The sequence below is a fragment of the Diachasma alloeum genome, unplaced genomic scaffold (genome assembly GCF_001412515.2).
Source record: "Diachasma alloeum isolate Michigan unplaced genomic scaffold, Dall2.0 Dall_scaffold_00278, whole genome shotgun sequence".
In the NCBI taxonomy this organism is placed as follows: domain Eukaryota; kingdom Metazoa; phylum Arthropoda; class Insecta; order Hymenoptera; family Braconidae; genus Diachasma; species Diachasma alloeum.
The window spans coordinates 246,825-261,875 of NW_021680417.1; the positions used below are offsets into that span (position 1 = coordinate 246,825).

General features: G+C 34.9%; 1 protein-coding gene across 4 annotated transcripts; it reads right to left on the reverse strand.

Annotated features, from left to right (window-relative positions):
- Positions 1-647: 647 nt before the first annotated feature.
- Positions 648-13,369, reverse strand: LOC107038167 (rab GTPase-binding effector protein 1). Of its 4 annotated transcripts, XM_015257086.1 has the most exons (7): positions 13,136-13,369; positions 12,912-13,020; positions 8,674-8,784; positions 8,108-8,553; positions 1,908-2,807; positions 1,725-1,835; positions 648-1,602 (listed from the first exon to the last, which is right to left on the reverse strand). In XM_015257086.1, the coding sequence occupies exons 2-7, from the start codon at positions 12,955-12,957 to the stop codon at positions 1,435-1,437; spliced, it is 1,782 nt and encodes a 593-aa protein (XP_015112572.1). In that variant the 5' UTR covers positions 12,958-13,020; positions 13,136-13,369; the 3' UTR covers positions 648-1,434. The 4 variants fall into 4 exon arrangements, with proteins under 4 accessions (XP_015112572.1, XP_015112574.1, XP_015112573.1 ...); XM_015257088.1 differs by lacking the exon at positions 12,912-13,020; XM_015257087.1 differs by having other exon boundaries at positions 8,120-8,553; positions 12,912-13,369.
- Positions 13,370-15,051: the final 1,682 nt, after the last annotated feature.

Genomic DNA, 15,051 nt, shown 5'->3' on the forward strand with positions numbered 1-15,051 from the left:
TGTCTAGTATCAATCTAATTCTCCATCTTCTGATCCGCGCCAAGGACGTTGGTCCTCCTTCTACTAATTTTTTATTTCATCAAGAATTTTTTTAAAATCCTCATTCGATTTGAAACTATTTCTCTTATAGAAATCTGATTATGCATTATTTTCGTTTATTCGACATTGCTGACTTGGCTTTCTTTTTCATTTCTTTGTATTTTTCGAAAATTTCTACTTCCCAGTAAGAACCAAACAAAACTTTTTCTTGGCGCAGTTTTTTTACAAAATTGACAATTTCAGATGCGAAAGATGAAAAAAAAAACGTCGAGATAACGTTTGAAAGTTAATACACCCGGGCCTTAAGTAAAACATTTATATCACAAATCGCGTTAGGTCGTTAAGTATATACTACTGCAAATGAATATCATATTTTAAATGTAATGAATTCGTAATATATGTAATAAAAATCGTGAAGGAAGAAACATCACATTTTGAAGCAAGCAAATTGTCAGTATCTTGATTTAAATTTCATGAAACAACATCCCTGGACATATTTTACGCATAAAATACTCATCACGTGAACTTTTTCGTTATCGAAAGAAAAAATGAATAAATTTGCTTTTGACTGGCAAGTCATTTTTACATTAAAAAATGAAAAAATTGGGTAATTTCAATTCAAAAGCTTTAATATTCCATCATTAAATTACAATGAACACGAATGTCATTACAGAATTTCGATTATTTACAGAAAAATCCGGAACGAGGAATTAATTAATCAATTAATTGATCAGACTAGCAGAAAAACAATTTCTATTCTTGTCGAAATGTCTCATTGAACGGGAGAAAAACATGTCCAAAATTCATGTGATTGGGGCGAAAATGTTGGGAATGACAATGAATGAATTTTATCCTTGATCTTAGAAATTTCGTAAATCATGGATCTCAGTCATTGCTCCTCTCCGTGTACATTACAACAATTATTTTCAATATTTTTGCTGCCCCATATTCATAAAATATATTTCCGTAGCCAAGTGGTGAAAAAAAGGAAGACCAAAAATAATAATTATTATTTTTGACAAAAATCTCTCAAAAAAGTGTTCTTTATATGTATATATTTAATTTAATCTGATGATTACCTGTCTTTCACCACTCGTCAACTGATTTTATCTTCATGGAATTTCATCAATCCTCCATCTGTGATGCAAATATTAATTTTATAGTACAACCACTAACGAGTCATTTGCCCATAATTTTTATCCAGAATAATTCTCTCAATCTCATACCTAACATCATCTACTCAATTTTGTATTTTCAATTTTGTTTGAAGTCACCACCAAATTCAGTATTGCACGTTTTTGGTGGATGTTTGAAAAACTTGTTTAATTTATTCTATCTAAAAAAATATCAAACAACAACAATGAGATTTATTATCAAATTTATACACAGAAGCTATTAATCGGGTGTGTGAGGTGGTTCTTGACTGAAATACGGGGCTGTGTCTGGCACAAGTAAAGTATGACAAACCCCACAGACACGTGATGGCCTCTGTTTAGGGCCACTATTTACAACGTGTGTCAAGCAGTTTTGACAGAATATATGGCCACAATGACGACAATGTACCTGCAAATAAATAATACAAAATCAATTGATTCGTTATGAAATTTTTGTGCGATGAAATGCAAACATTTTGGTATAATTGACAATTGTCCCACTGAAATCACAGAAAATAGTCTACTAATCACCCTTTTCTTCCCAATTGAGAAAGCCACATGACAAGTTGGACACTCATCGACGTCTTCTTCATGCTGCCATCGTACCTCACTTCCAGATTCTCTAATTTTCTCCAATTGGACCTGGATAAAACGGAAATATCACAATTGAAACCTTAAAATCGAAGAATTAGATTAATAAAAATGCGCATATACCTGAAGAGATTGAGACAGCCTAACAAAGTCCTTCTGCACCTCTCCACTGGTATCCAGCACCTTCTGTAGATTCGTGACCCTCTGTTTCAATTCAGCAATGGTGTTCTCCCCCTCTTGTTTCTCACTCAAGGCCTCTTCTAGTTCCTTCTCGAGTCTCTGCAGCTTCATTTCCTTCTCGGCAATCATCTGCTCTCTGAGGAGTCCCACCTCGTACCTCAACGTCGATTCCTTCTCCTGCGCCACCTCCTGAGCGACCCGCGCACTGATCAAGTCCTCCCTAATCTTAAGAAGACTCAGATGGAGTTCTTCAACATTATTTGGCATGTTGATGCTCTCCGACTGTAGTTGTTCAGAATGTTTGCTGTACTTCCCCACGAGGATTTCATTCTCCCTTTGGAGCTCCATCAGATGCCTCTGCACCTCTTCCCTCCCTCTCGTCAATTTCCTCAGCTCCTCCGTCACTGCTTGATGTGTCTGAATGAACTGCTGCTTCAATTCCTGGAGTGTCTGCTGCGCTAGTTGCGAGGCAGCTGTCAACTCTGTTACTTTAATCTTGTGCTCTTCCTTTTTTTCATTCCACTTCTCCTCCATTCCCTTTCTAAATTCGACCTCCTTGGAGAGGTCCTCCCTCTGAGCCTGCAGAGCCTTTTCACTATCTGCTAATTGTTTCTCGAGGTCTTTTGCTGTCGTCTGCATCTTCACGAGTTGAGCCTCGTAGTTTATGCACATGTCACAGGTGTTCTCGTTGTCAGGATCCAAGCGCCTTTGGAGCTGCTGCTGCTGCTGTTCTTTGCATTTTTGGAGCTCGTCGTCTGTCGATCGAAGCTTCTCCTTCAGGGCTTTTATCTCCTCCTCGAGGGGGACTACGAGGGAGCGTAATACTTCTGCGTCTTCTTGAGCCTGGAATAAGTTATGAAGTCATTGAATTTGAGGGAAGGATGCAAGATGACGATCTCTTCTGGTTCCTCCATAATTTGAAAAATAGAATTTTACAGATGAAAATTGTTTTGAATTAATGAAAAAACTAGAGGAGACGGAAGTTTCAAGTGAATACAATACATATTTAATTCTCCAGTAAAGTGGATAACGCTATCAAAATGTCAACAGGTGTTTTCATATTTTATCATCAAATTATCAATTTTTCGAATTCAATTTTATGAGAAACATCCCTGCAAATATTTGAAGTATTAAGGCCCGGGTGTACTATCTTTCGAACGTTATATCGATGTTTCTTTTCATCTTTCGTTATCTGAAATTGTCAATTAAGTCCTGCATCATGCAGAAGTTTTGAAAAATTACGAATGAATAATCAAAAAACAGTAGAAAAAATTCTTAATTTTTTCAAAGAGCATTTTTAATTTGTATTCAGAATAAGTCGAATAACAAGAAATTGAAAAATGTATTTGATTTACGGTGACAAAAGGCGGTCTGTCACCCAATCTCATGCAGGGGGAAGACTGATTTCGTAAATCTTTTCCCACACTGCACAGAGACATTTATTACGGAAAAGGCTCTTTGAAAAAGTTCAGAATTTTTTCTATTTTTTTTTTATCATTCTATCATAATTTTTGGGAATTTCTACATGATGTACCACTTAATTGACAATTTTGGATTACGAAAGATAAAAAAAATCCAGATAACATTCGAAAGATAGTACACCCGGGCCTTAAATAAAAACTTTATCTAAGAATTGCATGTCTGACGGTGCATTGGCACGGTCAGACATGCAATTCGCAAGCCCAAATCGGCAATCGGTGTCACGAAATCAATTTTGGTGAAATCGAAATCTGACGCATGGTGTACTAAATTTAAATTGTTCGATAGTGTAGTTTCTCCAACTTTGCTATATGCAGTGGCATCGTGGGGCCTTGGGCACTTTGATCAAATTGAAAGGATCCAGAATGATTTTTACAAACAAATTTTACTGCTTCCATCTGTAACTCCAGGGTATGCTATTCGTCTCGAGTTAGGACTGAGACGCCTGGCAGTCAGGGCCGTAGATCTCACTTTGAAATGGGTGATAAGAGTTCTCAAGATGGGATCCCATAGACTACCACTGATTTGTTTGAATCGTCTGGCTTTCCTGTGTGATAAGCCCTCGAACAAGATTGAGTATAACTGGCTCTCAAAACTGAAAAATTTTCTCTACGAGATTGATTTTTTAGAGTTTAGTTGCAGAGACCTGGTCTAGTAATAAAAAAAAGTATTATCTAGATTCAACGACGATTTGAGAGCCCAGGACTATCTTAGATATTGTGAATCGGAATCCTTGCAGATAAAAATTCATCATGACTTCTCTATTAGACGTACCAAATACCTGTCACTAAGATGCCACATGGTCTGCACTCGCATCATAGCGCAGATCCGTCTTGCGAATGTGCATTGCTGTAGACTGCTCATTAATAATAATAAATTCATCATCAATCCTAAGGAGTATTGTAAACTATGTCATTTTGAGTTGGAGAATTTTATACATATCATGGTAAGATGCCCTAATTATCATTTCATTAGGGTTTCACACTTTAATGATGTTGTAAATGAGCGTTCGAAGAGGATTGGCTTGCCATCTTACTTGATATCAAGAACCCAAAAGATCTGAAACGTGTAGCATTTTTCATCGTTGAAGCCCTCCGTTTCAGAGATCGTCAACTAAATCATTCTTTTCCTTAATTGTTGATGTTGTCTGGAGGGTGTGTGCGTGTGTATACATATATTTTTAGGGAAAAAGGGATATTGAATATGATGCACCGGATGTATATATGCTCGGAATGTGTGATTATGCATCTAGATTTATGTGATGTTTTTTATTTACTGGTCATTTGGCCCCCCCCCCCGTGCACTGTGAGTGTCGTTTAGAAATGTAAACTCACGCAGGCACGTATTATAAATAAAATAATAAATAAATAAAATGAATGTTGTTACAGAATTTCGATTATTTACAGAAAAATCCGAAACGAGGAATTAATTAATCAATTAGACTTGTAAAAAAACAATTTCGTTTAACTTAAAAAATGTCTCATTGAACGGAAAAAATCATGTCCAAAATTTATAATAAATCCCCAGTTAATGGCCAGTCAACCCATAAGGTTTAAATTGGAACAAATTTAACACAACCATTTAAGGTGTTTCGTCGGCAAATCACCGGGGGGTGGAATGGAAGGGGAGTCTTAATGTTCTCGAGTCCTGATTTAATCGCTGAGCACGAAATTTTCCAATTTTCAAGTAACTATTTAAGTGTGCATTTCAACATTTTTTGAATATTGATTTTATTTATCAGATTGATTTTTTTCTCATCACCTACGGGTGTCAAATAATTTTTATTGGATGTTATTCTAATTATTGAAATAATATTAAAATGCATCTCTTGTTGGTAAACCTGTCGAGTGTTTTCTCTCTCTCAGTTCCATGGTCCAACCCATACCTGTTTCGTGATGCTCACTGACATTCGAATCATGCACCTACTGTCGTCCTGAGAAGATTGTAGCCCTGAGTGTGAAAGGTGGGAGACACGGATTGTAGTGGGGATTGGGAAAAGTAGGGGTAAATTTGAGAACCACAATCTCCTCAGTTGAACCATACGCGTGAGGGCGTAATTGCCGTGAAACTCATAATTTTCCGAATCATTTGTTCAAATAACTTTCTTATGAAATCTGAAACTTATACGTGTTCTCAAGAAAGATTTGATTTATCACCCACTAGTTTTTCATCAGTAGTTCGTTATTTTTTTTGGGTGCCATAGAAATTTTCATAATTGAGAGTAGGGTAACACCTTAAGGGGTAACGGAACCGACCACAAAAAGACGTTTACCAAAAACAAGTTTTCTTGGATTCTATGCAATGAGAATCAATGAAACCTTTTCCCCGTATTGAGAGTAGCGGAACACATCGCTCTCTTCTCATGCTTTTCTTATTTATGCAAAAAAAAAAATTGCAAATTATTTAACGGCAAGGACCAGGGCAAGGCTGACGCCATTTTATTTATAGGAATCTGCCAAGTCATGGTAGAAAAACCGATTTTTTGTAGATTTTTCTTAGCCGATGCCTATTTTCATGAGAAGAGAGCGATCGAGTGAGGTCCAAGACAGAGATTTTGAGTTTAAAAACGTACTTTTGTTGCGTAATTTTCGTAAAAACTCGTTTATGATGATTGGGTGGTATCCAGGAGGTAACATGTCCTTTACAGGGCACCAATTGTAAGAGGGAAGTACTTTTACGAGTCAGAAGATGATGTAGAATGTTTCCATACCATTATTATTTATTTATATTTTATGGGATTTTGTGCTTTTCACGTACAAAATCCAAAAAACGACGGGAACCTGCAATACCGATAGGGGGGACCCCTAATCTCTGCGTGCGACGGGTTCCGTTACCCCTTAAGGGTGCCAAGTGAAAATGTTTAATAGATCAACACAAATTCAATTTTTTTTCCTGTAATAGCGAGAAATATTTAAAAAATTTAGATGACAATCTTGACCTTTCAACTGGTATTAATTATTGAGAATTTAAATAAACAAAATTTTAAGATCAAGCATTGGCTCTTATGAGGTTATGCACTAAAATAAAAGATTGGCCAATTTAGAGATTCATGAAAAATCCCGAAAAATATGGAAAATTTTTTTAAAAAAAGCTGAATCGATTGATCCGGGCGAAATCAAAGGAACCGGGGCAAATGAGGACGAAACCTTAATTTTTCGACTCACTTCCGGGGAAAAAAATCGCTCGTAGCAAAATGGATGATACGCGACAACAGTGCACACAGCTGTCCTACTCCGCTTGTACGTCCCCCGTCAACATAACCCTACCTGTCACTCACGATGGATGTTTTTTCGAAGTGAATTTTAGGATTTCAAACGTAATTATCAATCAATGAGACTCGAATGGTGTTTATAATTGAATTTCAAACGAATTGTGCGAAAGAACATTGGTCTCAGGATTTACTCATCTCGGGAATCATTTCAATGGATCTTGTTATGGCTAACCAAATGTCCAACAAAATTTTACATTTTTGGGAGATAAACTGTCCCCTTTTGTCACGCAATAAATTTTTATTTTTATCTGAGGCCATGGTTTGTTCACAGGCATGTATAACCTCCAACACACGTTAGAATATCAACAAACCCTCGCGCCTCTACCATCAGCTGACAGCAACGGTGTTGCCACGATTCCCACCGGATATCACCATTTAGTCAATAAAACAAATATTTTTTGGTCGAAAAAATAAAAAGAAAATTTTACATGTATTACATCCTAACTCAATTTGAATATAAATTGGCGAGATGAATTAATGAAGTTAACACAATTTATTATGCAAGGTTTTTGAAAAAGATGATCAATTTAGTTGTGCACTTGACCCACTTGGCATCCTTAAATAGCTGACAGGGTTTGCTACAGCAGTTCACATAAATATGTGTATTATACAGAATTTTCGGTCCCAAAAACAAAAATTTCAGTCATTGCTTCTTTTAGTATACTTTACAACAATTATTTTCAATATTTTTGCTTTCTCATTATTCTTAAAATATATTGCCATAGACGATTGGCAAAAACAGGAATAAAGTGACAAGAATAATAATTATTTTTCCGAGTATCCCCGAAAAAAATGCGCTTGATGTATTTTTAAATTTAATCTTACGATTTCCTGTCTTCCACCACTCGTCAACTTATCTTATTTCTATAAAATTTCAAACATCAGTTTTATAATACAACTACTAACGAGTCACTTGCACATAATTTTTATTCAGAGTAATTCTCTCCATCTCATCTTTAACATTATCTATTAAGTTTTGTATTTTCAATTTTATCTGAAGTCAAACTAACTTTTTCACATTTTTGGTGAATGTTTGAAAAACTTTTATTTTATTCATTTGTTTCCGTAAATTTTAGTCATTGTTTCTCTCAGTATACTCAACAACAATTATTTCCAATTATTTTCCCTTCCTCATCAATATTAAAATATATTCCTGTAGCCGAGTGGTGAAAGATGGACAGAAACGAAAAAAAAACAATTCAATTTTGAGAGAAACGTCAAGACATTTTTTTCAGATTATGAAATTCACTGCAAAAATGTTCTTTTCTTCACATTGTTTCAAATTTTAACGAACATTTAAAGATTGATCTACCCACTTCATTGAGTTGTTAATTTAAAAAACCAAAAAAATAAAAGCAATGTTTAATGAGCGTGCAGTCTCAAGCATACGTACATATTTTTTTACCTTCCGCATGCTCTCCTCGAGATTCTCAGGCCCCAGAGAGAGAGCATCGGCGCCTAACTGCGATGCAACTTTCCTCGCCAAAGTTTTAGTGACATGAGACAATGAAATTGGCGGTCCATCCTGAGGTACATCCCTAGCAATCTGTGACTTTATCATAGAATTCTCCTCCTCCAACTTTGTTATGTAAACCTTCAACTTTCGCACTTCATTCTCCAACTGTTCACGTGTGCATGCAGACTCCTCCATCGTGTCTTGAATCACCTGTTGAAGTGATGCAATCTCCTGCTGGGCCTTCTCCGTCTCCAAATCGATATCAGACTCGAGTCGAAGATTGGCAACGACAAGCTGACTTTTCGCCTCGTCCAACTCGTGCCTGAGTGTAGACACTTCCTCTTGGAGGTCTGCGTTCTCTTTAAACCGTCTTTTCAACTCTTCTGCAATTATATCGTGTTTTTTCCTTTGTGCATAGGGGCAATGATATACCTGAGGGGTATGATTTTATCGGGCTGGCTTTGTTATTAGAATTAATGGAGTATTTTTTTTCATGGACTTACCTTCTTTCTGCAGGAATAACTCCTTCATTTTTGCCCGTTGACCGTTGAATTCCTCTCGCATATGTGCATTTTCCAACTCCAACCTTTCAACTTTTGCCTTCATGTCTACGTCTGCTCCAGAAATATCGGACAATGGGGTAAGTCGATTGTTAACAATGTAAAATGGCAATGATGATTGTGAGAATAGTATTTTAAAGGAATTTCAAACGGTTTGCAACTTCTTTTTGGGAATTGAAAATTAGTTGAGGGTCTATTCAAAGGGGGAATGTGCGGAGAATTGAATGCAAATTGCACATTTTTATGTTGTAAGCTTTAAATAAAGGATAAATGGGCTTTTAAAATTGGTCGATATCAGATCAAGCTGAATTTACATGTTTTATTTCAATATTTCTTTCGCTCTAGAAACAGAATGAGTTATCTTAATGAATTGGAAATAAATTGGGCATTCATGAATTTTGTTTTGTTTAAAATTAAAAATTTGCACCATTCATGTAAAATAAGCAGGAAAATTATCCTCAAAATATTTAAAATATATTCTCGTTTCTGTCAGAAACATTTTTTGGGGCTATTTTACACGAATGGTGCAACTTTTTATTATGAAAATAACGAAATTAGCTGTGTAGGAGTTGAATCTGGTGACGTATTGTCATTAATACGTCAGTTATTTGTTGAATACAATATGACGTATTATGAATAATACGTTACATTAAATTTATAATGTGGGACGATGAGAAAAGAAATGATTTGTTTCTCATCGTGCAGGAGCAGAGCTCAGCATTCTCACGGTGCTATCTGAGTCCAGCTTCTCGGTAAAGAAGCTGTTTGACTGTTCTAGTTGTGTGTCAATGATGACACTCAATTGTCTTAGTGTTTCGGGACTGTGAGACTGCTTGCTCTGCAATTTTAGGTCTTGAGCGTTTTACAAAGACTCTACAAGGGCAGAGTCCGATCAGGAGCAGAGTCGAGCGGACCTCTAGCTCAGGCCTTCAGCCAAAATCGAGTCGAAGTCCCTAGTCGAGTCTCTTAATAACGCGTATACCAACCCATAATTAAAACAGTCGTGTATTTTAAACCATCAGTTAATATACCATAGTTTTACCGATAAAAACGCGAGTGTTAACTGAGAATATCACCAAGTAATATCCCTTCCTACCTTTCCTAACATCCCTACGAATGAGCGAATCCCCCATGAGCTCACCGCCGAAGTTAGCTGAGGATTAAGTGACCATACAAAAGGATTACAGTGCAGGAATACGTGAAAAGGTATAGTGAAAAGGAGATTCCTCTCACTGACGGTAATAGCCGAAGGAAAAGGACTACTATTCACTGAGTTTTACCTCCGGGTAAAACTCATAACGTCACAATCTCAAAAAAGATAGTTCGTAATTGTTATTGCACATATGTTTTCAAAATTTTTGAAAAAATAGAAACCTTTGGAGCTCAAAAATTGGAGGCCCTGGACTATTTTTAATATTTTAAGCATCTGTGGTGCAAACGAACAATGAACAAGTAATTTTTTGCACTAATTATTCATTTTTAAATCGATCTTCAATGCATCAAAAATCGTATTCCAATAGCCCGCGACTTTTAAAACTCATCGTAGTCCCCCCTTAAAATATTGTCCACTGAAAAAAAAAAAGTTTTTCGGCAACTACGTCTTTACTTGCATCAAGAAACTCATGGCTCGAAAATTGACAAGAAGAAAATATTTCACTAAAAAAACTTCCGTCAAGAGATTTTGTACTTGTCTGAAAGATGAGGGGCAATTTATTCCCAACAAGAAAGTCACTTCTCGAACCAAGTCAAGTGGTTTTTAAATTAAAAAATGTTGGACTTTAGACTTCAAAACAACTGAACAAATTGATTCAACTAGACTTGATTTGAAAAATCCCTTTATTGTCAAAAAAATCATCCTCGTCTTTGGGACAAGTACAAAATCTCTTAATGAAAGTTTTACCGTTCTCAGTGTAAGATATTTTCATCTTGTCAATTTTTGAGCCATAAATTTCTTAATACAAGTTAAGACGTACTCATCAAAATACTTTTTTTGTCAGTGTAGGTTGGGGTGAGTCGGTAGTAAATAAAGCGAAATGGAAGTAATAATTATGAAAATGATATTTTGAACAGTTGCTACATAGTTTGCAGCTTGTTGTTATGAATTGAAAATGAGTTGGAGGTTTATTAAATTAAAAAATATGAGGAAGGTCGAATACAAATTAGGGATTTTTATATATTAAACTTCAAATAAAAGATAAAGGAAAATTTTCAAATTGGTTAATTTTAGATGGAGTAGAATTTACAGGTTTTGTTTCAATATTTCTTCCGCTCTAGAAACATTATAAAATAACGTTAAAATCGATAGTTGACGAACCAGAAAGAATTGGAAATCAATTAGAAATTTATTTATAGCATTTAAAAACATCGTGATGATAAGTTGTAAAAAGAATAGCATTTCCATCTCGAAAGAGGAAGTGTGACCGTTTGAGAAGAATGTGATGAAGACATCGGCATAATCATCAATTTTAAATGAATTTAAATTTTGAATAAGTTAATTGTTGAAAACTACTCAACAATTTTTAAATTATTAAGTTAATCATCAATTAAATCCTCAAATTCCGAATTTATTTATTAATCAATCATTGCATTCGGAAGATTGACGATTATTTGGCTAATCGGAAATCCTTCTTATGGAATTTAGAATTATTTACTCAATAGTCAATTGACAATTCCGTATTATCAATTATTGTTTGAATTTCAATGAAGATAACGAAAGGCAAAACTTAATTATCGCAAGGTGCAACTTCTCATAATATTACTAATCTAATAATTGATGCCGATCCCTGGTCTTGTGCTCTACAAATATTGTACAATGGTGTAAGTCGACAGTAAAAGTGGTGAAATGATGGTGATAATTTCGAGAATAATATTTCAAACAGTTGTTTCATGATTTTTAGCTCATTGTTATGAATTGAAAATAAGTCGGGGGTTTATTAAGTGGGAAAATACGGGGAAAATTCAATACAAATTGCAGGTTTTTATATTGTAAGTTTCAAATGGAGAATAAAGGAGGATTTTGAAATTCATTGATTGCAGATAGACCAAAATTTGTTTTGTTGCAATGTTTCTCCCGCTCTAGAAACGTTACAGACTGACGTTAAAATCGATAGTTAACGAACCAGAGTGGTTCATCTTGATGAATAGAAAATCAATTGGGCATTTATACAATGAGATATGCATAAAAATTCAAAACTTTCATACGGATGAAATTTCGCTTCCGCCTGGTTTGCATAATTAAAGACTTGGAAATCTCACAAAATAGAGAATGAGGCAATTTCAGATGCATAAAATTAGCATATTGATACATATTTTGTCTTCATATCATCTTCTGCTCCAGAAATATACTGGAATGAGAGTAAGTCGATGGTAAACAGAGCGATGTGATGATAATAATTATGAGAATGGGTTTCAAAGCAGTTATTTTATGAATTTTTTTTTTGATGAATTCGAGAAAAATTCGAAGTTTATTCAAAGGAAAAAACTGATGAAAATTGAATGCAAATTGAAAATTTTGGACTCTCAAGTTCCAAATGTGAAATGGAAAATGATTTTTAATTTTCAGATGAATCAGAATTGAACATTTTTGTTTCAACTTTCCCTTCGTGTTAGAAACATTATAGACTGACGTTAAAGTCAATAGTTGACGAACCAGAATAGTTCATCTTGATGAATTGGAAATCAATTGGAAATATATAGCATAAAATAGTAATGCGATATGGATTGAAAGTAGAATGCTTATAAATAGAAGATAAAAAGAAAACGAAATGCTTTGAGACGAACAAGATTAGCATATGAATACATTTTTTTTTTATGCACATCTTCTGCACCAGAAAACTCATACAACAGCAGTGAAATCGATAATAAACAAAACTGAAGACTAACAGTGATAAAAAAATTGAAAAAAAAAATTCAACGCAAAAATTAAATGATAATAATGAACTAACAATCAACTAGGTCTGCAATTGCGTACCAAAATTCTTTAAAAAACTGAAAAAACTAGCCTTTATGACAAAAATTTAAAAATGATAAAAATTTGATTCTTTCGAGTAATTATAAATTGACAAAATCATAGAATAAATAAAAATAATGAGAATAGAAATAAATTCTAAATGAACAATGATAAATATTTGGTTATGGTTATGATTATTGATTGACTGATAAAAACAATGAAACAACTGTACCTTCAGAGTCTTCCACTGCAGTATGATTTTCCTGGTTGTTCTCCATCTCAAAGTATCCAATTAACTCCAGTAAACAATTATTTTTCCTCTTGGACGAAATGAAAAAAAACTAAGGAGATGAATTGAGTTGACAATTTATTGCAAAACACAGATGACATACGGCGTAGCACCGCATTGTTCAATTATTTGTCAATGAGGAGCAAGAGATGCACGATGTGTCATACCCAATCGTGGTGTTTTAATTGTTGCAGTCGGGTATAATAAATTCCTCGATTTTTATGACTTCCGCAGATTTTTTGTTGGATGAGTAATTCAGAGATGGTGGTCACACGTACGGAATTACTGATAACATATGGATGTTTTTGAAAATTCTTCGAGGAGCAAGGTTTTTATGGGATCGATTGGTTATGCGAGTTATTGTTGATTTTACCGACAAGGTGTGAGTTGCAGTTGGTTGCGCGGTGGTTAGGGGAAGTTGGGATCAAAGAGCAGAGATAATAGGGGAGATTGCTCAGGCTTATGGGAACTGTTCGATCAGAGTTTCATAGCGGTGGCGCGCATGAACTAATCGAGAGGCCGTCTCTGTAGGTAAAGAAATTTTCATCTATTACCATGGAAACAGTCGATAACAGGGATGCGTTCCCAATCTTAAATCCAACATGAAACCTCCTTTGCATTCACTCATCCGCTTGATTATCCCATTTTCGTTNTATACAACTTCTTATTGTCTTAAGGCCCGGTTGGAGGGATTTTTTTCCCGAGTGGCGATTTTACGCCCCCCCAGTTTGCGGTCAAAGCAAGAAGCTTTATCCCGACCATAGCTATGTCGGTAACTGCGGGAATGGCAGGAAACCAGGGTGACATATAAAAGTGGAGCTTGGAAGGGGCCCCGCAGTTTTTGTTTCTTATTTTGTTCGCGTTTATTTTTTCCGGTAGATCTTCTCATGTTTCCTATGAAGTTTTCGAGAAATATTTCCGATTTTCGAGAGAATTCTGCGGTTTCTGCGAAAATTCCTAAAAATTCTCCAGTTTTCGAAAAAATTACAAGGATATTTACAGTTTTCAAACAAAATTCGAGGAAATTCTAGGGTGTCCGAGCACGTTCGAAGAAATTCTTCAGTTTTCTAGAACATTCCAGAAAAAACTTGGGTTTTCGAGACAGTTGTAGATAATTCTTAGGTTTTCGAGAAAATTCTAGGAAAATTCTCCGGTTTTTGAAAAAATTAGAGGGGGCGGGGTAATATGGAGAACTGAAATAAAATGGACACTCAAAAATTGGCGAAAAATTTTTTTTTTGCAAAATTCAAAATTTTAAAAATTGTTTCGTTGGGCATTATGGACACCTGATAAATCTGTATGGACGGGACTAAAATGAACACTCAAAACATTTTCAATAATTGATTTTTAAAAATTGCTTCTTGGTAAAGTCCACAACTTAGAAATTATTCAAGAGTGGGGTAAAATAGACATCCGAAAAATTTGGTCCTATTCCAAAATAAAGAACATTTTTAAAGGACATTTTCCAACAGAATCGTGTCGGTATCTTTGTATAAAGAAAAATTAGAGTTGGGAAAGATATTAACAAACAAACTTCGACTTTATTAAATTTTCCATTGAAGTTTGAAATATAAAGTAGCTTTGAATTTCCTGTTTTACTCTTGAAATAACTTTGAAATTATTAATTTTTTTTCAATGATCAATTGCACGCCCTACACATCTGACCTTTTGTTCATTTGCGAAATTTGTAAGATGGCTACTTTTCTACTCACAGAGGAAATCACCATAAAACAATAGGCGGGGAGGAGGATGAATGAGCAAGAAAAAATTTGATTTACCACCCCCCACGACGAACGTCAAAAATAATTTTTTTTTTCAATTNTAGGATGAATGAGCAAGAAAAAATTTAATTTACCACCCCCCACGACGAACGTCAAAAATATTTTTTTTTTCAATTTGAAAAATTAAAATTGTTGAAACATAACAAATTGAGGAAGAAATCGAAGTGTCTATTTTACCCTGTTTTTTTCTTATTACGACGCAGTTTCATGAGAATGTGCTGGTTTTTATGATCTTCAAATGAAGTCGGAAGAATAGATTTGATCAAATTCAACTCATTATTTAAATCTGGTGAAAATATTGC